The sequence below is a fragment of the Delphinapterus leucas genome, chromosome 15, assembly GCF_059928025.1.
Source record: "Delphinapterus leucas isolate spDelLeu-1000000601 "Yukka" chromosome 15, BTC_Dleu_Yukka2, whole genome shotgun sequence".
NCBI classification, from domain to species: domain Eukaryota; kingdom Metazoa; phylum Chordata; class Mammalia; order Artiodactyla; family Monodontidae; genus Delphinapterus; species Delphinapterus leucas.
This window is the reverse complement of record NC_143143.1, coordinates 6,476,815-6,501,975: the sequence shown is the minus strand read 5'-3', so window position 1 is coordinate 6,501,975 and position 25,161 is coordinate 6,476,815. Positions and strand designations below refer to the sequence as shown.

The 25,161-nt window shown below is 40.5% G+C and overlaps 1 protein-coding gene across 1 annotated transcript in view; it reads right to left on the bottom strand.

Annotated features, from left to right (window-relative positions):
- Positions 1-24,859, bottom strand: part of LOC111181936 (cytochrome P450 3A29-like) — a 29,898-nt gene extending 5,039 nt beyond the window's left edge. Inside the window, exons 1-11 of the mRNA XM_022587856.2 lie at positions 24,109-24,859; positions 23,490-23,583; positions 21,513-21,565; positions 19,034-19,133; positions 14,761-14,874; positions 14,426-14,514; positions 13,174-13,322; positions 10,870-10,997; positions 9,707-9,773; positions 4,042-4,202; positions 1,171-1,397 (exon numbers count right to left, since the gene is read on the bottom strand). Coding sequence (XP_022443564.2) covers positions 1,171-1,397; positions 4,042-4,202; positions 9,707-9,773; positions 10,870-10,997; positions 13,174-13,322; positions 14,426-14,514; positions 14,761-14,874; positions 19,034-19,133; positions 21,513-21,565; positions 23,490-23,583; positions 24,109-24,179 — 1,253 coding nt within the window. The 5' untranslated portion in view covers positions 24,180-24,859. The remainder of the gene's footprint in view (positions 1-1,170; positions 1,398-4,041; positions 4,203-9,706; positions 9,774-10,869; positions 10,998-13,173; positions 13,323-14,425; positions 14,515-14,760; positions 14,875-19,033; positions 19,134-21,512; positions 21,566-23,489; positions 23,584-24,108) is intronic.
- Between the last annotated feature and the right edge of the window lie 302 nt (positions 24,860-25,161).

Sequence of the window (25,161 nt, the reverse complement as noted above, 5' to 3'; positions counted from 1 at the left end):
AACGGTGAGTGGTCTCTGGTTTTAGGCTCGTGAAGCTGCAGGAGAGGGAGCTACTGAGCTTCAGGGAAACACAGAGGTTCCCTGGGCCAGAAAGCAGAGGACTTGGTCCACTCCAACTTCCTGTTTCAAGAAGTGCTATGTGTAGAGGTTATGCTAGCACTCAGGACACTAGGGCGAACAAGATAAAGTCCTTGCCATCAGGGAGCTTATAGTCAGGGGCTCATAAAAGTCTAGATCCCAGCTAGTGCCCTAAAATATTCATCTCAAATTTTGCTCACTGTACAATAAGTGGGAAAACATCCACTCTTTCCAGAGTCCAATCTGTACCGAAGCCAGACCTTGACTCTGAATTCCCAAAGAGGATGCTCAACCCCTCCAAGGAGGAAGTCTCAGACATCTAGAGAGCAGAGGACTTCTCTTTGGAAGGTCACCAAGTACTGAGGTAGAAGGGAGCTGGCCCAGGTGTGCAGCCACAGACAGAACCAGGGCACCTGTGTGCACCTCGGTCCTCAGTGAGGCTGCCTGAACCACCAGGGATGAGACCTCTAGGTCCCCAGCCTGCTCTCTCACAATAATGCTAGAGGAAATGTAGCCAGTGTTTAAAGAAATGGAAATGTGGGCACATTAGTGATGAATTCAAAGAGCTAAGGAGAACAGACAGGAAAACTTAAAGGAAATAAAAGGCCTATACACCTAAAATAAGATAGTGGTTATGTAAATTATGGCAGATGCATATAATCACTTATATAATTATATATATAGAGAGATAGCTAGATAGACAGATACACACACAAATTCACATAGAGTGTTGTTTATCGTTTACTGTTAAATCAAGTAAGCAGTTCAAAACCAAATTAAATATACTACCATTCTAGTTTAAAAAATCTATATATGCCTAGACAAATGTCCATGAGGACATACATCACATTATCAGTGAGGCTTATCTTAAGGTATTAGGAATGTAGACAGCTATAATTCCTTTCTCTAGTCCACAGTTTGTAAAATTTGATTCGGACAATGATCACTCATATTAAGAAAAAACATCAAACAGTAAAAAGAGGCACAAATAAATGATGGTACGATCGCTCATTTGTCTCCTACAGTAAGAGGCGTCTAATATGCTGGAACCACTCTGGATCAGAGAGGGTTCCCTTCCCTGGGTTCTCCTACCTTTCAGGACGGAACTCCTCAGGCTCTGGCCAGTGTTCCGGATCTCTGTGAATAGTGAAGAGTGGCACCATCACCACTGTCCCTTTGGGAATCAACACCCCATGGACTTCCACATCTTTCTTACAGACTCTCTCAAGTCTAGCAGTAAGTGGGAATAATCTGAGAGATTCATTCAACACCATGTCAAGATATTCCATCTGTTCTAGGGACTCATAGGTGGGAGGTGCCTGGAAGAAAGAAACAGATTTTGATAAATTGAGATTGGGATCAAACTTCAACTCAGTCTAAATAGTCCTATTGAAATGGTAGGAGCTCCAGAGAATAATTTCAACTGGTAAAGGACCTTAACATTTGTAGATGTTATAATATCTATCATGTCCTTTGACCTGCTCAGTGGCCCACTGAGATGTGTGGAGTGGTTATGACTATACGAGAACATTGGGACAATGCCCTAAACAGGGCCTGAAATCCCGCACGTTATCATCTAGTGTATTTTCTTTCTCACGAGAACAAACATGACTAATAGACTATGACCCTTAGTCTCAAGAGAAATGTGCAAAGTCACTGTTTCCTTTCAAAAGAGAGGCCACACATCTGTACCAAGGGAAGAAATGTATAAGTGCAAATCCTCTACTCAACATAAAATTTTTACTTGAGAAATCTCGTTTACTAATTCTTTTGACTATACCTATAAAATCTGAAAATACTTTATGATGTTAAAACTCTATAAATAATTTAGGGAGAAACGAGTTCCTTTCTAAACCAAATACAAAAACAAAGAGCAAGATTGGGTGCTACAAGGAACACAATTTCAGATCCAGGGAAAGTTACAAGAGGATGAGAACCCTACCCTCAGCCACAGCCTCTGTTGCTGGAACAGTCTCCTATTGTCCCTTCAGGGGTGACTGTTAAGGTCTGAAAGTCTAAACAAGCCACTCCAGCCCCAGAGGCCAGCTCTCCTCACACCACAAAGAATTCCACTTTTGGCAGAGATCTGAGACCAGTGGGGGTGACACGTGGCTGTCACGTGGGGTTATATTTAAGGGGCAACATTGTAGAGGGTAAGAGTTGGCTCAGGAGACAGACACCCTGGCACATAGGTTGGCGTTTTCACCACTAGGTACACGACTAGTATGTGAAAGTATTTCATCTCTCTGTCGCTCAGGTTTCTGAAACGTTACATGGAGATAATTAGAGTTGACACTTCATAGGCTTGTGTGGCAGACACACACACTGCTCACCCAGTATCCACGTAGTCCCTGTATTTCCCAGCCCACTTGAAGTTACAGGAAACCAGCTTTGCCAATGGGCTGTGAACCGAGGCGATTATGTCAGTTCGGGGACAAATCATTTGAAAAGCCAGTGAGCAATGCTCGAGTCCCTTATTCCCCAGATAACAGGAAGTCCTCATGTTCCAGATAAGGTAGCTACAGGAAGGTGGAGCCTCTTAGCCTGTATCCCCGAGTAACGCTGTGGAGCAGAGCTGCCCTCTCCCATCCTCCGCTAACAATCCATGTTGGTCATGCAGATGTGGGTTAGAAGTAAACCTCTGCTATGAAAGCTCTGAGATTTGAGGGCTTATCTGCTACTGAGGCGTAACTTAGCCTCTCCTGACTTATACAGAATCTTATGAAGGTTAGATTCGTTTATAAATAGCATCTAGAACAGACATATATAGTAAAAAAGCAAATGTTGGCCAATAGTGTTCTTGTCATTGTATTATTATAAAAGAGGAAGAAGACAATGCTTTAGCAATTCTCTCTTGCCTGGTGACCATCTTATTACAATGAAAAGAATTGCAATATGTGGTTTACCAGAGAAGACAGATCATCTCTAATTTAGTTAGGCACTACAATCTATCCTTACCTTATATTTGAAGGACCCAGGACCCTGAAAGGTGATAAAATTTGTCCAAAACCACAGCCAGGACTCAAACTCACGTCCTCTGTTTCCTACTTTAAGCCCTTTGTTGTTACAAGGCTCCTCCTAGTCTGCAGTGTACCCAGGGTGGTAGACTGAATTAATGATCCCAGTTCTCCAGCCCTTCCTGGGTCCATGCCCTTTGCCACCTACCTTTGTGGTTCCCTCCCATTCTGACTCTGGGGTTGGCCAGGTGGTTTGCTTTACACCAGTGGAAATCTGGCTAAGTGTGATGCTAGGAGAGTTTTGAAAATCACCCATATGATTGGACTTTTGGTTCTTGCCATCTACCATTGCCTTGAGAAGTAGACACGTGGAGATTGAGAGGCAGGAGAAGCAAGTGTGGAGTTGAGTCAGCCTAGCCAGCTTAGCCAAGGCCAGCCTAGATCAGCCAAGAGCCAGAACCAAGCAAGTCCAGGCAACGTCAGCAGATAACTATGTGGGCACTAGAGCAATAGATGCTTACTGTTAGATGCCACTGAGGTTTTGTGATTTTTTTTTTTTTTTTTTTGCGGTACGCGGGCCTCTCCCATTGCGGAGCACAGGCTCTGGACACGCAGGCTCAGCGGCCATGGCTCACGGGCCCAGCCGCTCCGCAGTATGTGGGATCTTCCCGGACCGGGGCATGAACCCGTGTCCCCTGCATCGGGAGGCAGACTCTCAACCACTGCGCCGCCAGGGAAGCCCCGAGGTTTTGTGATTTTTATGTGGCATTATTGTGATAACTGATATGCCAGGACCAGCACTTGTTTCAAACCACTTATATTTCTGTGAGTAGTACGCATTACCTACGTTTTCCCCCTTTGTGTTTGACTCTTGAGATCCTTCCTCAGTAGCACAAGTGAAAACTTTGATACTTATGCTTTTTGCAAAAATCTCCTGAGAAGTGGCAAGGAGACATTCGTGCTAAGGCTTCACTTCCCCCCTCCCTCTCCAGGTAGCATCACTCACCTTACTGGGGAGAGCTGCATCAATCTCTTCCCGCAGCTTCTGCTGGATGTCAGGGTGAGTGGCCAATTCATAGAAAAGGAAGGAAAGAGCCTCAGCAGTGGGCTCATAGCCACCAAAAATAAAGATAATACCTTGGGCCACCATTTCTGGGTCAGACAGAGCTAAAAGGGGAGGAGAGACATTGTAGGGAAAGCATGTCAATATAAAACATCACAGGTTAGAGGATGAGAAATCCAAATGAGACTCCCAAATCCCTAGGGAAAAAAATGGAAAAGCAATTCAGAGCAAAACTGGGAGTGGTTTGCTCTCTCGTGTCTGTTTTACAGAGCCAGAAACAGGCAAAACTTTTCTTAATCCACTTTTTCCTCAAGGTCTGTACTATACTTGGCCCTCTGCTCCTGGTTATGCCACAGTTTCCACCAACACAGCTGAGTAATTTCAAGAGATAGCATTTCTGTCTAACACACACAGCATTATCAGTATGCCCCTTGGAGAATCCTAAATGCACTTTAGCTACAAACAGTATGGGGTAGCCATGTTTTTCCTTTAAAAAATTATATTATTCTAGCTAAAGTATAACATGAATTTTTTTGAGAAAGTTTGCAATACTAAGGCTGTACTGTAGGGAAAATTAATAGAAGACTTGGGGCACAAGTCTTCAAATGGATGATCACAGATATACAGAAACTACAGAAAAAAAAAAAAAAGCTAGAAGAGTGCTGATTGATCCTAGTCTAATCAATGGCATTAAAATAGCGGAAGAAAGAATGTGTCCTTAGAAGGGCATTGGCCAGCATACAATATAGAAAAATAGGGTCCAGGGAGTGGAATTAGCAATGCTTATTCAGTCATGACCTGAATGTCATCTTCCTCAGTACAAGCCCCCTCTCTTTGCTCTCCCTTGTGCTCAGCAAACAGCCCTTGTGATTATAAATTGGTCTCCATTTTTATTTTCTCCTGAGAAAATCCAAGCATGGTCAGGCTCCAATCTATTTGATGGGATACTTAGAACACTCAGATCAACATGGTACCTGCCCAATCATGTAATTCACAACTAAAACAATACAAAATGAGTGGAAGAAAGATCTACAGAGTTCTGATTTCCCCACGATGATTTCTGTGAAGCAGTTGTGGGTAAATTCAGCTATCAAATTCTTTCCCCCAGTTAGCATAAACCCTAGGATACTAAAAGTTTAGAGCTGTACTGTCTAATATGTGGCTATTTAATTTAAATTTTAATTGATTAAAATTAAGTACAATTTAACATTTAGTTCTTCTGTGGCATTACCCATATGTTCAATAGCCACATGTCTAGTGATTACTATATTGAACAGTGCAGATACAGAATACTTCCTACGGAAATTTGTATTGGACCACGTAGTTAGATAGATGTCAGATAGATAGGTAAGTAGTTAGATAGATAGACAGATAGATAGACAGGGACATAGCTGTGGATATATTTATAGTGGTGTGCTAGAGTCATCTCATCCCTCTCTCAAGAATCAATCTGTAAAAATCTAAGAATATTGTGAGATGGTTGTCAAACCATTGGTATCTTGAAGTTAACCAAGTGTGAGTATTCATATCATGGAAATAAACTAAAAACGAGGGCATTCTTGTTTCAAAGAGACGTTCTGTTTACATCACTGGTTATGAGTAGATATAGAAATACTTGGGGCTTCCCTGGTGGCACAGTGGTTAATAGTCCACCTGCCAATGCAGGGGACATGGGTTCGAGCCCTGGTCCAGGAAGATCCCACATGCCGCAGAGCAACTAAGTCCATGCGCCACAACTACTGAGCCCATGCCACAACTACTGAAGCCTGTGCACCTAGACCCCGTGCTCCACAACAAGAGAAGCCACCACAGTGAGAAGCCCGTGCACCGCAATGAAGAGTAGGCCCCGTTCGCTACAACTAGAGAAAGCCCAGGCGCAACAACAAAGACCCAATGCAGCCAAAAATAAATAAATAAAATTAATTTTAAAAACCAAGCAAACAAAAAAAAGAAATACTTATGTTCATCAGTCTTGTGTAAATATATTTTGATGATATGTTTGATGGTCTTATCTTTGTCCACCGAAAGGATGTAGTAGCAAAGAAACCATAGTAGAAATGAACATTCCTAGATCCCAGGTTTTGATTTCTAAATACCATTTCTCACTAAAGGAAACCAGAGCTCCTTTCAGGACTAGTTAAGGGAAACAGAATAGATACCTGGAACGTCTTGCATCAGAATAGAGACACAGATGTAGAGAATGGACATGTGGACACAGGGGGAAAGGGGAGGGTGGGACAAATTGGGAGATTAGGTTTGACATAAATACACTACCATATGTAAAATAGATAGCTAGCGGGACCCTGCAGTATAGCACAGGGAGCTCAGCTCGGTGCTCTGTGATGACCTAGTTGGGCGGGATGGTGGGGGATGGGAAGGACGTCCAAGAGGGAGGGGATATATGTATACATATAGCTGATTCACTTCATTGTACAGCAGAAACTAACACAATATTGTAAAGCAACTATACTCCAATAAAAAAAAAAGAAAGCGAGGAAGTTCTCAGAAAATGATACTCTATATACTATAATGGTGGATACATGTCATTGTACATTTGTCAAAACCCATAAAAAGGACAACACCAAGAATGAACACTAATGTAAACTATGGACTTTTGGTGATAATAATATGTCAGTGTAGGTTCATTGACTGTAACAATTGTACTTTGATGTGATCTTTTGATAGTGGAAGACGCTGTGTGTAGGTGGGGGGAGGATGTATGTTTGAAATCTCTGTACTTTCCCCTCAATTTTGCTGTGAACCAAACTGCTCTAAGAATAGTCTATTGGAAAAAAAACTATTTAAGAATAAAAAAAGAAATAAAAAAGGATACAGGAGCCTACTTAAAAGGGATCCAGTGGACAAACCTGAGAGAATTTTAGAATCAAAGTTAAAAATGATATGAGAATAAACTAATGATGAAAAATCTGAAAGTGAAATTAAGAAAACACTCCCATTTACCATTGCAACAAAAAGAATAAAATATCTAGGAATAAACCTACCTAAGGAGACAAAAAACCTGTATGCAGAAAACTATAAGACACTGATGAAAGAAATTAAAGGTGATACAAATAGATGGAGAGATATACCATGTTCTTGGATTGGAAGAATCAACGTTGTGAAAATGACTCTACTACCCAAAGCAATCTACAGATTTAATGCAATCCCTATCAAACTACCAATGGCATTTTTCACAGAACTAGAACAAAAAATTTCACAATTTGTATGGAAACTCAGAAGACCCCGAATAGCCAAAGCAATCTTGAGAAAGAAAAACGGAGCTGGAAGAATCAGGCTCCCTGACTTCAGACTATACTACAAAGCTACAGTAATCAAGACAGTATGGTACTGGCACAAAAACAGGAATATAGATCAATGGAACAGGATAGAAAGCCCAGAGATAAACCCATGCACATATGGTCACCTTATCTTTGGTAAAGGAGGCAAGAATATACAGTGGAGAAAAGACAGCCTCTTCAATAAGTGGTGCTGGGAAAACTGGACAGGTACATGTAAAAGTATGACATTAGAACACTCCCTAACACCATACACAAAAATAAACTCAAAATGGATTAAAGGCCTAAATGTAAGGCCAGACACGATCAAACTCTTAGAGGAAAACATGGGCAGAACACTCTATGACATCAATCACAGCAAGATCCTTTTTGACCCACTTCCTAGAGAAATGGAAATAAAAACAAAAATAAACAAATGGGACCTAATGAAACTTAAAAGCTTTTGCACAGCAAAGGAAACCATAAACAAGACAAAAAGACAACCCTCAGAATGGGAGAAAATATTTGCAAATGAAGCAACTGACAAAGGATTAATCTCCAAAATTTACAAGCAGCTCATGCAGCTCAATGTCAAAAAAACAAACAACCCAATCCAAAAATGGGCAGAAGACCTACATAGACATTTCTCCAAAGAAGATATACAGATTGCCAGCAAACACATGAAAGAATCCTCAACATCATTAATCATTAGAGAAATGCAAATCAAAACTACAATGAGATATCATCTCACACCGGTCAGAATGGCCATCATCAAAAAATCTAGAAACAATAAATGCTGGAGAGGGTGTGGGGAAAAGGGAACACTCTTGCACTGTTGGTGGCAATGTAAACTGATACAGCCACTATGGAGAACAGTATGGAGGTTCCTTAAAAAATTAAAAATAGAACTACCATATGACCCAGCAATCCCACTACTGGGCATATACCTTGAGAAAACCATAATTCAAAAAGTGTCATGTACCACAATATTCATTGTAGCACTATTTACAATAGCCAGGACATGGAATCAACCTAAATGTCCATCAACAGATGAATGGGTAAAGAAGATGTGGCACATATATACAATGGAGTATTACTCAGCCATAAAAAGAAATGAAATTGAGTTATTTGTAGTGAGGTGGATAGAACTAGAGTCTGTCATACAGAGTGAAGTAAGTCAGAAAGAGAAAAACAAATACTGTATGCTAACACATATATATGGAATCTAAAGAAAGAAAAAAAAACCTCATGAAGAGCCTAGGGGCAAGACGGGAATAAAGACACAGACCTACTAGAGAATGGACTTGAGGATACGGGGAGGGGGAAGGGTAAGCTGGGACGAAGTAAGAAAGTGGCACGGACATATATACACTACCAAACGTAAAATAGATAGCTAGTGGGAAGCAGCTGCATAGCACAGGGAGATCAGCTCGGTGCTTTGTGTCTACCTAGAGGGGTGGGATAGGGAGGGTGGGAGGGAGGGAGATGCAAGAGGGAAGAGATATGGGAACATATGTATATGTATAACTGATTCACTTTGTTATAAAGCAGAAACTAACACACCATTGTAAAGCAATTATACTCCAATAAAGATGTTAAAAAAATGATATGAGAGTAAATTACACATGAGAATGTACTGATATAGATAAATAAATAAATGATGGGGGAGAATGGAAAGCTCTCCCTTAAAATAGAACATCAACTGATAAATACAGAAGAATGATGAAATTACAAATTCGCTTTGCAAACATCACAGTAATGAAGTTTTCGGTCAAAAACCATCCGTGGATGGTAAAACTAGTGGGTGACAGTTTGAAGAGGAACACTATATTTCCAGTCTCAAAGGTTTCTCCCACCAGCTGCTTGTTAATGACAAAGGAAAAAATTGAACTTTACAGTAGACTAAGCTAGTGAACACAACTTTAACCAAGTGTTCCAAGTTAAGGTCATCAACACTGGGGCAATGTTCCTCCTGATGGGATGAAGCCTTGATGCAAATTTCCAGGCAGAGGTTCTGACTCACTGGGTCCAGAGGAGCCTGAGAATTGACATTGGAAACAAGTTCCCCAGAGGTTCGGCTGTAGGTGATCCACAGAGCATGACTGACTGATGGGCATGACATCCTTGTTATACTTGCCCTTCGAGCTCTGAACAAGGTTGTGCCTGCGTACTTCTAGAAAGTACCTCTGGCTACCATTTCTGTCTGACCACGTGTCTTCCTTCAACTTGGCAGAAATCCCCAGCTGCCTGGAAAACTTCCTGCACATTTTCAGAACCACCCCCTAGCTCTGCGCCCCACCGACAGCAGCCCCTCGGAAGCTCTCCCTGGTTACCTTTACGGGTGTCCACATCTTTGGAATTCTGAGAGTTAATCATCAGCTGAAGAAGATCCACTCGGTGCTGGAAACAGAAAGAGAAATGTCAATGGCGGAAAGTCACCTGTGAAGCCAGAAATAAATCAGGAGTGCACATTTCACACCTCTTTCCTGAGAATACGGCCCCTTAAAGAGCAGAAGGCTGACGAGTACTGACTGAGTCCTCAGTGACCAAAACATCCACCTACAAATCTTAGAGAGCATGATGTTTCCCTGAGAGAAACCCAGCCATCACGCCCATCTGCTTTTTGGTCCTCACTCTCTCTGATCTTTGGTTTCTCTGGTTTTTGAAACAGCTTCTTAACCAAAGAGTTACCTGCTCTCTCTCCTGTCATACCTGTTTGCTCAGGAGAGCAAGAAGAAAAAACCTCAATCTTTTTTTTCCCTCCAGCTTTAATTCTTAAGGAATGGCCACATCAATTAATACCCAGACATTTGCAGAGTTCGCTGGCAGCTTTTGTAGAAGCACCTTCAAGAGCCCCATCCTTCCAGATTGCTACACAGCTTTCAGTGCTTTCCTGGGATACCCAGCCCTGTCCCCCTGACCTGCAGACATCCTTGTGCTGGCCTCCAGGCCTCATGAGGCAAAGCTGGCTTAACCAGCTTGCAGCCTCATTGCCAGCAGAAGACCCCTGCCCACTCCAGCCTATGAGAGGGCTCAAATTTAACACAGACTACCCTCCGCCAGGTGCCTGATGGGGCATTCCATCGGAAAATCTATAAAATAGGAGAATCGGATTTGAAGTGATTCTTTGCCAATCTAATATTTGGTGAAATATGAGTAAAATCATTTATAAACAGTAACTTTTATCCTTTGACAATTTATTGAAGGGAAATGGTAAAGTCTTAACCATATTTATGCAGTGATATACTAATTGGCACACCTATTTTAAACTTAAACATTTCTCTCTGACTCATTTTCTTATCTTCTTCCCCAAAGAACTTACCCCCAAAGGTAAATTATATATTTATTTACCCCCAAAGTTTAGAACTCTTCTACTCTAAAATCTGTAGTTCTCTACCTACCTTTAAAAATGCTGAGATGTGCATAAGTCATGTGTATACAGCTCAATAAATTACCAAAAGGTGAACACCCTCATGTCACCACCACCAGATTTTACCGTTTCTTTATCTTTGAGGCGACTTTCTTTCATCCTTTTTATAGATTTTGTGATAAAATTCACAGCATTTTTTGGAAACACAGAGAGATTTAATATTTCAAAGACTGGACGAAGGAACGGAAAAAGTGCTGTAAGGGAAAAGATAAAAGGAAAGCAGAGTAAAAATGCAAAATTTACCTGGAGCAATTATAATTTGCACTACCAATCAGAGAGTAAGAGACACCAGGGATCCCAACCGGGATCAGTCCCTCTATGACCTTTGCTCAGACTTCCAAGCCAAGGCCTGAGCAAGGGCAAGTCCACATATAGGGGCCATCACTATAGTAGTGAGATCAGTGGTCCTCCCTCTATCTTTCACGTGACCAGAGGAACAGGGTTACATTTTGGACTTCATTGACTTTTATCTACTGAACTACAGTTTCTTTGGATAAAACAGACCATAGTCTGCTACTTCAATTAATCATGGTGTTCAAAAAAATAATGGGATAGATTTAATACAGTGTATGTCTTTCAACCATAACGGAATGTAATTTGAAATCAATAATAGAAAGAAAATTGGGAAACTCACAAATGTGTGGAAATTAAACAATGCACTCCTAAATAACCAATGGGTTGTAGAAGAAATCAAAAGGGCAATCAGGAATTACTTTGAAGTGAATAAAAATGAAGTCAAGACATACCAAAACTGATGGAATGTTGCAAAGGGAGTGCTCGGAGAGAAACATGGATGCACAAATTCTCAACAAATGAATCCAGCAAAGTATAAAAAGAGGTATACACCACAACAAAGGGGGGTTTCATTCAAGGAATGCAAGGTTGTGTAATACACAGTTTCAATAGCATAAAGAACAAAACCATATGACCATCTAAATATACAGTAAAAGCAACTGACAAAATCCAACACCCTCCTGTGATAATAACACTCAGCAAAAAGGAACAGAAGGGAATTTCCTCAACCTGATGAAGGCCATCTACTAAAAACCCACATATAACGCAATCCTTAATCGTCAAAGACTGGATGATTTCCTCTAAGTTTAAGAGCAAGACAAGGAAGCTTCTCTCACCACTTCTTCTCGACATTGTACTAGAGGTCCTAGCCAGGAGAATTAGGGAAGGAAAAGAAATAAAACGTATCCATATAGGAAATGAAGATGTAAACGATCTCTATCATAAGATAACATAATCTTGTATATAGAAAATTATAAAGACTCCACTAAAAACTTATTAGAACTAATTAACAAGTTCAGCAGGGTTTCAGGATACAAAACCAATACACAAAAATCAATTGTATTTCTATACCTTGCAATAAGTAATCCAAAAGTGAAATTAAGAAAATAACTCCATTTATAATAAAGTAAAAAATAGAATACTTAGGAATAAGTTAACAAAAAAGTGCAAAATTTCTACTCTGAAAACCGCAAAATTGTTGGAATAAAGATCGAAGTAAATGAAAAACATCCCATGTTCATGTATCAGGATTTAATATTTAACATTTGCTATCTTGACTTAACATTGTCAAGATAGCAAATCTACAGATTTAACACATTCCCTGTCAGAATCCTAGCTGGCTTCCTTGTAGAAATTTACAAGCTGAATTTAAAATTCATACGGAATTTCAAGGGGCCCAGAAGAGCCAAACCAATATTGGGGAAAAAAAAAAAAGGAAATAAGTTGCAGGACTCATACTTCCTGATTTCAAAACTTATACCACAAAGGTGCAATAAGCAAAGCTCTATGCCCTAGCAGCATCCAAATATATCATATAGCGGTTTTAACTGTAGTCACATTGCACATCATACCACCAGTATTTATTTATGTTATAACTCAAAGTTTGTACCTTTTGACCACCTTCATTCACTTCCCCCACCACCCAACCCCACTTCTGGTAAATCAAAACTATGAAATAGTTCTTGTATGAGTTTGATTTTCTTCTTTTTGATTTAGCATTTAAGTATTTGTCTTTCTCTGTCTGACTTATTTCACTTATCATAATACCTTCAAGGTATATCCACATTATGCAAATGGCAGGATTTCCTTCCTTTTGACGGCTTACTAGAACTCCACTGCGCGTGCGCACACACACCCACACTCACGTACATATACCTACCACGCTTTCTTCATCCATATGTCAACAGACACTTAGGTTCTAAATATTATTAAATTGTACATTTTAAATGGGTGAATTACATGGTATATAAATTATATCTCAATATAGATGTCTGTAAAAGGAAGAAAGAGATGGAAGGGAGGAAGGAACGAACGAACGAACGAAGGAAAGAAAAAGAAATATAGTGGTCCACATACCTGAAAAGATAAGGAGTGGATCAAGGAAATCAAATCTCAAGAGCTTCTTAGTATATTCCACAAAGGGATCGTGTGGGTTGCTGAGGGAATCAATGTTCACTCCAAATGCTGTGCCAGTAATCACATCCATGCTGTAGGCCCCAAAGAAGCTGAGTAGAGAAAGATATGAACAACTAAAATCAACACCTCTTTACTCTCCTTACCCAACACATATAACAAGAAGTGCATGTAAAATCAGATGCCCAGACAAGGCAGGTAGAGAGCCACACTCTTTCAGAACCACCTGTTGGTCCATGGAAGAGTCTATGCTACTATCACTCACACATGAGGTGTGTCTGAGGTGCCAGTGATGCAGCTGGCCCTGTGCCAGGAGGGCTGGGGACACTGAGGCAAGTTAGACGTCCCCCCACAAGCTCGAGGAGCTCAGTCATAGAGGGACAGACACCCGTAATCACACAAAGTATAGTAGTGTGTTTTGACTACAGGCAATAATAGGTGTATAAGGACTGTGTCTGAGCAGAGCCAAGGGTGTAAAATTAACTCATCCTGGGGGAGTCAAGAAAGGGGACGTTGATCATTGATCTGGATCTTGCCTCACCACAGAACCTGTGCTCAGAGCTGATTCCTCTTCAGTGAATTACAGAACAGCAGCACCCTGTTCTGAGTTGCCAGGAACATCATCCCTCACTGCCTTACACCCCTGCTAAGGATCCTGAAAGACCCACACTTCCTCAACTCCAGTGGTCTGTGGTTGCCCAGAGGGCAGACTCATTTCTGTAAAAGGTAAAGAGTAAAAATGATCAATTCTATGGTCATCCTACCCATAGCCTGTATGAGGCCTTCTATCTTTTTGGACTGACAGAAAGGGGAGTGGTGGCAAGATTTAACATTCAGTATTTGCAGGTGTCCTCAGCCAGACTGTGAAGAGATCTAAGTTGTTCCGAGTCCCATATTGTGATGATTGTCTGTCACCCACTGCCTACCAGTATGTACCAAGTCTCTTCCCTGCCACCATTCCATGCCATCCACACTCAAGATTGGTGCAGTCACGTTTCTTCCTTCTCTCCTGGCTGTCCTGCTTTTTTTTTGGTGAGCCACCTCTCTTTCTGGGATGGGCCTTTGGGAGTTGTACCACCACATACCTACTTCTGTCTGGTCACTATCGTAACTCAGCAGTGGGAATCTGGCTCCCTGGCAGGCAGCTGGAGGGTCTCAGTGGAGCTCAGGTACCAGCAGCCTCACCCCTACTTACTCTTTCACGGTGATGGGCTTGCCTTTCTCTGCTTCCTTTCTCAGGTTCCTCACCAACACATCTCCATACGTGCTAATGATGGGGAACATCTAGACACAAAATAAACACCACCCGAGGTTAAATGTGGAGACTTAAGTCCTAGAAGGACCTGACTTTCCCATGAATGGAGCAGTGACATTTGATAAGGAATCTCATAATGTCTCTTCTAGGAGGTGAAGATAAAAGGCTATTTTAGGAAGCTCAAATTTAGTAGCCTCCTCCCTGGAAAAGGACTGTGATTTTATTTTCTACCTTATTCTTTAAGTTTCTAATTGAAAGTCCTCTTCTTTTCTTACCTGCTTGAGCTTTCCACTGGTGAAGGTTGGACACAGCAATGATCGTATTTTCTTCCATTGTTCATCCTCAGCCAGTGAGATGGCATTTTTCATAACTCCCACTGGACCAAACGTCTAGAGTTGAAAAAAAACACATTTTACCCTACATAAGTTTTGAAAGTCTCGACATTTTTGGAAATTGTGTTCAATGTGCGCCAATTATTCAACAAATATTTAGTGACTGTCTACTTGGAAGCAGGCCCTATGCTAGATGCTCAATAAATATTTATCCCAAATGCATAGCTTCCTGTGAGGGTCAAGGAGACATCCAGCCACCAGACATCATTTCCAGACTTTATATGCCAATCTCCTCTTAAATGAAACGACTCACATAGTAGGAAAACTGTTCTTCCAGAGGAATAGACAGGCATAAGACCTAGTTCATCCTCCTGGGCTGTGCAAAGTACAAGGGTATTGGTGACAGATAGCCAGATAGCCTTGGCCAAGTGTATGTTGACTCAGACGAGTTCTGTCTTTACATATATCTAAAGCCTGAGCAAGTGGAAAAAGGGATGTCTTGATATGGTGATTATTTCTAAAAACAGTGCTTAGCACTTGAAAGATTAGAAATCTATTTGCTAGTCTGAAGAAATAATGCAATTACACAAAAAACATTTTCCCCTATATTTTTTGCCCAGGATAAGAAGGAAAAAAGGTAATTCTATTTCTCAACTTGGGACTGGCCTATCAAACCAAGCTGCTTGGAAATTTCCACATTCTTCCAAAATAAAATTTTGTTTTAAAACGGGTATTTCCAACACCCATTCATGATGAAAACTCATAAACTTAGGAGGAGAGGGAAACTCCCTCTACTTGATAAAGGGCATATGCCCAAAACAAAGCAAAACAAAACAAAACAAAAAAACTATAGCAAAAAAAAAAAAAAGTCAGTCCTTTGCAAAGATCAAGTAAATAAATTGAAGTACTAACTTAAAATCTCTCCATAAAATATCCCAGGCCCAAATGAGTTCATTGTTAAAATATATAAAACATTTAATGAAAAAATAACCAACCAAGAATACTTTTCCCAAAAAAGGGATCCTTCAGAAATGAAGGAGGAATAAAGAAATTTTTAGACAAACAAAAGCAGAAAGAATTTGTCGCTACTAGAACAGCCTTACAAGGAAGGTCTTCAAGCTGAAAAGACAGAACACTAACTAGTAATATGAAATCATATGAAATAATAAAACTCACTAGTAAATGTAAATATACAGTCAAATTCAGAATACAATAATATTGTAATGGTGGTGTGCAAGTCATTTATGACTCTAGGGTAAATGTTAAAAGACAAAAGGGTTTTTAAAAAGTATAGCTAAAATAATTTGTTAATAGATACACAATATAAAAAGATGTACAATTCACCCTTAATCAATTCAGGCTTGAACTATGCAGGTCCACTTACAGGTGCATTTTTTTCAATAGTAAATACTACAGTACTACATGATCCATGATTGGTTGAATCTGTGGATATGAAACCACGGACGGAGGAACCTCAAATACAAAGGAACCACATAACAGAGGACGGACTATAAGTTATATGCAAATTGACTACAGGGAAGGTTAGCACCCCTAACCCCAACACTGTTCAAGGATCAACTATAAACTATGACATCAAAAACATAAAATAAGTAGGGGAGGGAGAGTAAAAACATTCAGCTTTTGAATGAGAATAAATAGGCTGTTATATGTATGTATAAGATGTTTTCTGTAAGCTTCACTAACCAGTAAGTAAAACCTATAGTTGATAAAGAGATAAAGAGGAAGGAATCAAAGATACCACTATAAAAAAATCATGAAATAACGAAGGAGACAAGAAGAAGAGAAAAAGAAGAAACAAAGAATCTATGAAACACCTGGATTAAGAAAATGGCAACAGTAAGTCTGACCTACAATCCCTTTAAATGTAGATGAACAGGTGAATGGATAAAGAAACGTGTCCGTGTTTGTGTGTGTGTGAATAATTATATATATAATGGAATGTTATTCAGCTTTAAAAAAGAAAATCCTGCCATTTGCTACAACATGGATGAACCTTGAGGACAACACACTAAGTGAATTAAACCAGACACAGAAGGATAAATATCACATGATCTCACTTATATATGGAATCTAAAAAAAACAAAAACATTCAAGCTGATAGTAACATAGAGAAGAATGGTGCTTATCAGAGGCTAGTGGGAGATGGGGCAGGGGGAGGGGGAGAAGATATTGATCAAAGGGTACAAATTTTCAGTTATCAGGTGAATAAATGGAGACCTAATTTACAGTATGGTGACTCTAGTTAATAATACTGTAATGCACACTTGAAATTTACTGAAAGAGTAGATCTCAAACGTTCATACCACTCACACACAAAAGGTAATCATGAGGGGGGATGTATGTGTTAATTAGTCTGTGGTAATCATTTCACAACATATACATATATCAAAGCATCATGTTGAGTACACCTTGAGTATATACAATTCTTTTGTCCAAAATAAACAAATAAAAAATTTTAGGTGGTGAAAGCTCAGGAAAAATGCACCATTCTTTTCCTACATTATAAAAAGTTTGAACTAGTGCAGTAAGTTCTAGCTAGTGCAGCAAGACAAGAAAAATAAATGAAAGGCATACCGATTGGAAAAGAAAAAAGTGTTCCTATTTTCAGTTGACATAATTGTCAGTATAGAAATTCTCAAGGAAATAATAGGGAAACCTCTAGAACTAATAAATGACCTGAGCGAGTTAGTAGCATATAAGATCAACACACAAAACTCAACCCCGTTTCTATATGATAAAAATGAATATGTGACAACACATTAAAAACACAGTACCATTTACAATCACTCTAAAGAAAATGAAATAATTTAGGTGTAAATAAAACAAAACATGTATGAAATCTCTATGCTGAATACTACAAACTGCTGTGAAATGATCAAAGAAAGCCTAAATAAATTGAGAAACAATACTATGTTCATAGATTCAAAGATGTGACCTAGTAAAAATATAGATTTTCCTCAAGTTGATGTAAGGGTTAATTCAATTCTTATCAAAACCTCAGCAAGTATTTTGCAAACATAGATTAGCTTATCCCAAATTTGTAGGGAAAGGCAAAGGACCTAAAATAGTTAAAACAATTCTGAAAAAAATTAAGTGGGAGGGATATTCTACTCGCTAAGACTTACTGTGCAACTACAGTCATCAAGATTGTGTGGTACTGGGGGAGGGATAGATACATAGATCAATGAACTGAACAGAGAGTAAGAAATAGACCCACAGAAATAGGCCCTAATGATTTTTGACAATGGTGCAAAAGCTATTTAATGAAGGAAGGAGTCTTTCCACAAATGGTGGAGGAACAGCGCAGACATTTACAGGCAAAAAAAACCAAAAAAAACCCCAAAGACAAAAGAACTATGACCTAAGCGTCACATGTTATACAAAAATCAACACAAAATGGATCATAGACTTGGGCTTCCCTGGTGGCGCAGTGGTTGAGAGTCTGCCTGCCGATGCAGGGGACATGGGTTCGTGCCCCAGTCCGGGAGGATCCCACATGCTGCGGAGTGGCTGGGCCTGTGAGCCATGGCCGCTGAGCCCGCGCGTCCGGAGCCTGTGCTCCGCAACGGGAGAGGCCACAACAGTGAGGGGCCCGCGTACCGCAAAAAAAAAAAAAAAAAAAAAAGATCATAGACTTAAATGTAAAACATAATACTACATACTGTTTAGAGGAATAAGGGAGAAAAACTTTGGAACCTAGGACTAGGTAGAGGTTTCAGACTTGACATCAAAGGTACAACCCATAAAAGAAAAAATTGACAAAATTGGCCTCATCAAAATTTTAAAAAAAAAAATTTTGCTGTGCTAAAGACCCTGATGAGAGGAAAAGACAAGGTACTCACGGTGACTATAAAAGAATAGTAGGAGGGAGCGTTATGGTGATGGAACAGTTCTGTATATTGATGGAGGTAGTTACACAAACCTAAATACATGATAAATTTTCATACAGCAACACACACACAAAAATGAGTGCACAAAAAACTGATTAAAACTGAATAAGCTCTGTGGATAGAATCAATGTCAATTTCCTGCTTTGATACTGTACTATAATTTTTCAAGATATTATCTTTGGGAGAAACATGACGAGGGTACATAACATGTATTTTTTTCTTTTGAGAACATGCTGTGAATTTATAATTATTTCAAAATGAAAATTTAATAATTAATTAATTAAAAATTTAAAATGCATGCCTACCCGCCGGTTTGTGAAGACAGAATAACATTCTTTCACTAGCACTGTTTTGATCATGTCTAGATCTGTGATAGCCAACACAGGCTGTCGACCATCAAAAAACCTGTGTAGGGAAAACAGAGCTGATTAAACTTAATGAGCCAGTTTCTGCAGCTGGAGCCACAACCAGAAGTCCAGATTTTCAACTAGATGTTACATAATCCCTACTCCTAGAGATCATGGTTAGAAATAACATTAAAACATGGGTTAGGTCTAGGTGGTGTGTGTATGGGTATTTCCTATACCAACTTCATAATTCTTAGGGCTTTAAAATATTTCATATCAAAACATAAGTTAGCTTAGTAAATAATTGAAGGCAAGTTAATTAACTTGAAACAAAAAAATAATTAATTACGGAGAGTCCACCCATTCTGTCATGTTTGAAGATATATCAAAAGCATGAAAAATGCAATGATGTAATAGCTGAAACTTGTAGACACACTGATCATAAATATGTACAATGTGTCTGCAAATGGAAGAAGATTAAGAACGCTCAAAAGTGAAAGTAGGATTATGAAAGGTTTCTTTGCTCTATTTTCAAAAATACGCTTACTTTATACTTTTTTAAAGGAAATCATATTTTAAATAACAAGGAGATATCCTTGGTAGCATCAAGGATTTGAAACAAAAGGACTGAGAGAATAAAGTAATTCAGAGGAACATGTATAAATTCATTTTTAAAATATTTTCTTTTCACTATTTATATTTATTCTTCGACGTGGGTTCCAAGAGGGCCTAGGGCTCCATGTAGGTGACATCCATCAGCAGCTAGGCAGGCCCACTTTTGACACATGTACCACACAAAGCTGACTCCTCAGATGTGACACATCCCAATTTGGCCTGATCTCCTGACTGTCAGGATGCCCGTTCATGGGAATGGGCCACTGGCATGAGGCTGACTCTAAGTTAATCACACTGTCTACCGGCATTTTGTTTCCTCTATCAATCGTTTGCAATGGCTAGAACACAATGGAAGGTTTTCTACATGTTACCTATTATTCCTCTGACTTCACACAGGAATTTCAGATGGTTTTGTGATCACATATAAAAATGGATGAGAACTAAAACTGAGAGGGTTTAAGTGAGTGTCATGTGCATTTAGTGTTGAAGCAGTGACAGAAGGGATTGAGGAGGCACTTAATCTGCTTTTTCATCTGACTGACCATATTTCTTGGATGATTTCCCTTCTTCCCATCATGTTTTTTCAAAAACACCTGGGTGGAGAAGGGATAGTGGTTTGGGGTAACCCTTTATACTCATGATGTCACTCCAGCCTTAGTATTTCTTACACTCTGAGTTAAAATTCAGGTTCTTGGGCCCCATCCCAGATCCTCCAGGTTCAGTGTTGCTGGCGGGTGGGGCCCAAGGCTTAATTTTTAAAAAGCCCTCCCAGGTGGTTCTTATTTACACCTAAACATGAGAAACATTTTCTAAAAAGAGAACTGGGATCTACTATGAAAGAGTGACTCCATCCAGAGCTCAAAAGTACTAAATGTTGGAGGGGCATTTGGAGCTGGTCTAGTGGCAATCCAGTGCTATGTGTTTTTCCACGCAATCACGTTGCCTTTTGGGGCCATGGCAACTCAGCAGAGCCCTATGGTTTCTGAGAACTTGATGAGAGAAGGTGAAGAGGTACAGAGAGGAAGAACTTTCTCCCGCTTGCTTTTGGCACATAGTCACCACGTTACACCTCTCCTGCTGCTCACACCAAACCTCCAGCAGCTGCAAAAGGGACCAGCCACTGCAATCAGCTGGGGCCACTCTACAAAATCATCAAGTCCTTCAGCCCATCGGAAACACTCTGGGTTAGAAATATCCCACATCTCTTCAAAGTCAGAGGAATAGAGTATTAAAGCAATACTAGTACACACTTCTACTGAAAAGTCTTGACTTAAAAAAAACAAACTAAACTACATAAGTGCAGAGAAATTTTTTAAAAGCTGAGCAGAAATGGTTCCCTTTTCTTGTTACCTATACCCCCGAGTCCTTCTTTGAAAAGGACATATTAAATCCAAAATTTAGGTAAAGGAGTTTTGGTTTTTAATTAAAAGTGAATCATGTGGGAGACGATAAAAGCATACATTTGTAAGCAGATGTTAGAATGTTCTGGAATAATGCATTTTATGCAATTAAAGGTGCCCCAAGGAAGGAAAAAATGGCGAAGGGGGGAAGAGCAAGGTACTGGGCATAAAGTGACGTTAGGAGTCCCTGGGCCTCAAAAGTCTGGAGCAAAGTGATGACCTGTGACTCTCCAGGCCTGACTCAGACTGTGGACCTGGACACCTGGTGACGTCTGGGATCCCTGGTAGAACAAGCCTCCAAAGCTTTACGATAGATGACTTCATCCTAGGAAGCTCTGGACTGAGATTGTCCTCCACACCACAGCGGGGGGGGCCGCCACATCATAACAAGTCTACGCGATGGAAGTTTCCAGAATACTCACCCCCACGTTTTCCCATACTTTTTAAAACATTTATTGTCAAAATCCCAAATACCCTGCAAGAAAAAAAATTGGATTATTAGTTTAAATGCATTGAACTTTACCTCTAATTAGGACAAAAATTACTTGAATCGCATGGTATCAGGCTTCCTATTTCCCACTGGCAAATGCAAGGAAACACTTATTCAGAGACATCTGAGGGGAAAGAAGACAAAATAGAGGAGATATTTGAAATGGAGAATTTAAAATCACTCGAATTTTCTTTGAGTATTGTAGATACTAAACACTTACCCTTGTCAATGAATACTAATTATTCCTTGTCTTTCTGAGGGTTTTTGCTTGAGCACCGTGTTGTCTCTAAAATCTCATAACCCTCTGAGTTAATCCTCCAGGGACAAGTGAGAAAACTGAAGCTGAGGGTAAGAGTTTCCTACACACACTTGCATCTCCTAGTTAAGCAGCCTTTTCATTTATCTCATGAGCCCCCTCTAGAATTCTAGCAGAATAAGGGAGTTAAGGCGCCAGTAACTTCTTTGGATCTAGCAGTAAACAAAACATCTAGGGCATGTGGTGAGTGATAAAGTGAGTGAGTGAATGAATGAATGACAAAGTAGATCGCCTTCTAGTTTTCCAGCTCAGCACGGAAAAGATGGGGAGATACCACAACTACACAAAGGACAAAGGACAGTGCAATTAAAACACTTGCCCTGAGTTTTCACTTCTGTAACTTAAAAACAAACAACAAAAACCTTCCTGTAGCTAACTTTCTGCTGTGATATTTGATGGTTTAACTATGCAAAAGAAAGTGCCAGAAATGTGGGTCTCAGAGTGCATCTACTAAGGAGTTCATCTGGGAAAGGTGGAAAATAAATTATTGCTTTTTCAGAGAGAAAAAAGTTCATAAAGTTCACAGGCAGTAATGAGACAATGAAGACCTCAGTTGGGAGAATAAGGATCTGAGAAACAAGCCTTATGTCTGCAGGAAAGGAAATCTGAGCCAGAAAGCAGCCTGCACACAAGGCTCTGCCCCCTGGACACAGGGACGTAGCTCATGACTTCCGTTCAGGGGCCAGGCCCTGGGCAAGGCATCAGAGCTGGATTAATATCAAGGCTCAGCCAGAATTCATAGTCCATATGCCACCTAGTACATTCTGTTCAGTTAAATTAAAATTTTAATAATTTTGCCAAATCATGTCCTTTCTAGTGATTTTCCATAAGTAATTCTGCCTTGTTTTTTTGTTTTTTAACCCACAGTTCATTTAGTAGTTAAATATCTGAAGTCGAAGACAACCACTATCCAGTCTCCGTTATACTCTCTCTCTGCTCAAACTCATCCATGAGGTGCCTCCTTTGAAGACACAGAAGTAAAGCAGAAAGTTCTTGTTCCATCTCTCAAATCTCCAAAATAGTCACCGGTACAAGAGGTGGATTAGAGCATGGAAATAACTGCTGGGGTTAGCAGTTCTTGAGGGAATTCAAGTATGTGCAAATTACTCAACGGTGAGTACTAGGGTTGCCTCAGAAAGTGAAGTTTCCAATCAATCCAGGAGGAATTTCTTTTAAAAGGGTACCCACAGCACATGCTAGCAAAAGGAAAGTCTGACTGTAGTGTACACAGCTTAATGAGTCATGGCTGGGCACCCCCTTCATGCTTTTCTCCTAAGGGGGATGGTGACTTCCTGGGAATCTGCACCTGGCAGAAAGAAAATCCTCTTCACAATACTCACCAGGTGGAAAATCAAGTCCTGTGCTGAATCAGCTAGAGAGCTGGGCTGTCTGAGGCCGCAAAACCTGAGGCCCCTAACAGCTGAAAATGGAGCCATGGGGTAAACTTGGCCATGTGCTGAGTGGAGCCTATGGTGTCGTTTCTGGAAAGCATGAAACTTCAGACCTTTCTCTTGAGAAGGGGAAATTTTATCATGGAACTCAGCTGAGATTTGCAACCATAAGAAGCAAAGCTGGAGCTCAAACATCACGCACCTTTTGGTAGGACAGAATATTTCCAAAATAAGGCAGAGGTGTTGGCCCAGGAATCCCCAGCTTCTTAAAAAGTCCATGTGAATAAGTTCCATATCTATAAAGTGAAAGAGGAAACCAGGTCACAGGGATTGTGTAGTAAGTGCTGGAGCTGGCCAGTCACTGACTCAGAACTGGACAGTCAACCTAGGGAGGTAACATGTAGGTGATAACTAATAACAGTGATTCCAAAAGTGATATTACATTCACTCATCACCTCCTTTCCCACCTGCACTGTGAGACCCATAAAAAGTAATGATGATTAGATAAAAGCAGCTGAAGTCTTCACCGTCCCAATCCTAGAATGAATACTTGATAAATGTTTCCAATTTGAGTGTTCCTGAGAAGTTGAGGCCAGGAATCTTCCAGGGAATTAATCATGTTTATTAGTTACTTGACTCTTCCATGATTTGGAGATTCTCATTCTAGGTAGAAAGGGGAAAAGGTTTTTTTTGGTAGTACCCAAAGCTTTAGCAACTTCTGGTCCATTAACTTGGATCTTCAAAACAGACAAGGAAAGGGAGACCTGATTAGCACCCCAAGTCCAAGATCACAGAGGAGACAAGCCTGGACAGTTACTCACATATAGAGAAGCACCAGGATGGTAGCCAGGAGAACCCAGGTTTCCGTGGAAAAGCTTGAGATTAGGTCCATGGCCACTTTCCTCTGAGTTTCCCTCCTCTGAATTTCCTTTCAGCTGTGTGTGCTATTCTTTGCAGGCCTTTGAGTGTGGAGTTTCCCTTCCTGGCCAGCGGAGATTCAGTGAGGCTGGAAGGTTTATGTTCTGGGAAGGGGGTGGAGCTGGAGCTGCAGCCAGTAGAAGGGCCACCTGTGCTCCACCTGCATGAGCCCTCCCTGCCTTGATGGTTGGCAAAGCATCAGGGACACACCAGTTTGACCTCCCTTGAGTTGGTATCTGTGACAATCCAATATCAACTCAATCAGTGTTATCAGTAAGCCCAACTATTACAGAAACTCACATAAAGCCACTGACCATATCTCCTCTAAACTACCCTTGTCTCCATAACTGCCCACACTTTAAAATACCTGAAATTCTTCCAACAAGCTAGGTCTACAGATCTTTACCCATGCAGTTTCCTCTGCCTAGAAATGTCCTTGTTTCCTCTATAAGTCTCCTGTTTATCCTTCAAATCCCAGCTCAGACAGAACCCGCTGTTTTAGAGACTTTCCTAACCAACTTCCTTGAACAGATATAACCTCTTCTTCATCTGGCGAACTTCTGTCCTCTGCACACAATTCTAATATGTCCATCACCATTGTTGGATTCCTTACCTAGTTCCCCCACCAGATTGAGAGCTTGTGCACAGTCTGGGTGTTCGTCACCATCATGTCCCTGGAACCAAGACAGTGCTTTCTGCCAAGTGGGAATGAGAAAGTTTGGTGGACTTGAGCAGGTGGAGGTACGATCACTGGGCCACTCTATGTCCTTTTCAAGTGGCTCTTTGGTGACCACACCATCTTCCTGGATTATTAATACAACAAGAGAGCCTGGCTGCACCTCGGCCACCATCCCTGCACATTCAGGATGATCCATCAGGATTCTATTGACAAGAGGGCTCCTGAGGGAGAGACAGGATATGGAGGGGATGGTGATGGCGCACTAAGGAGTACTGAT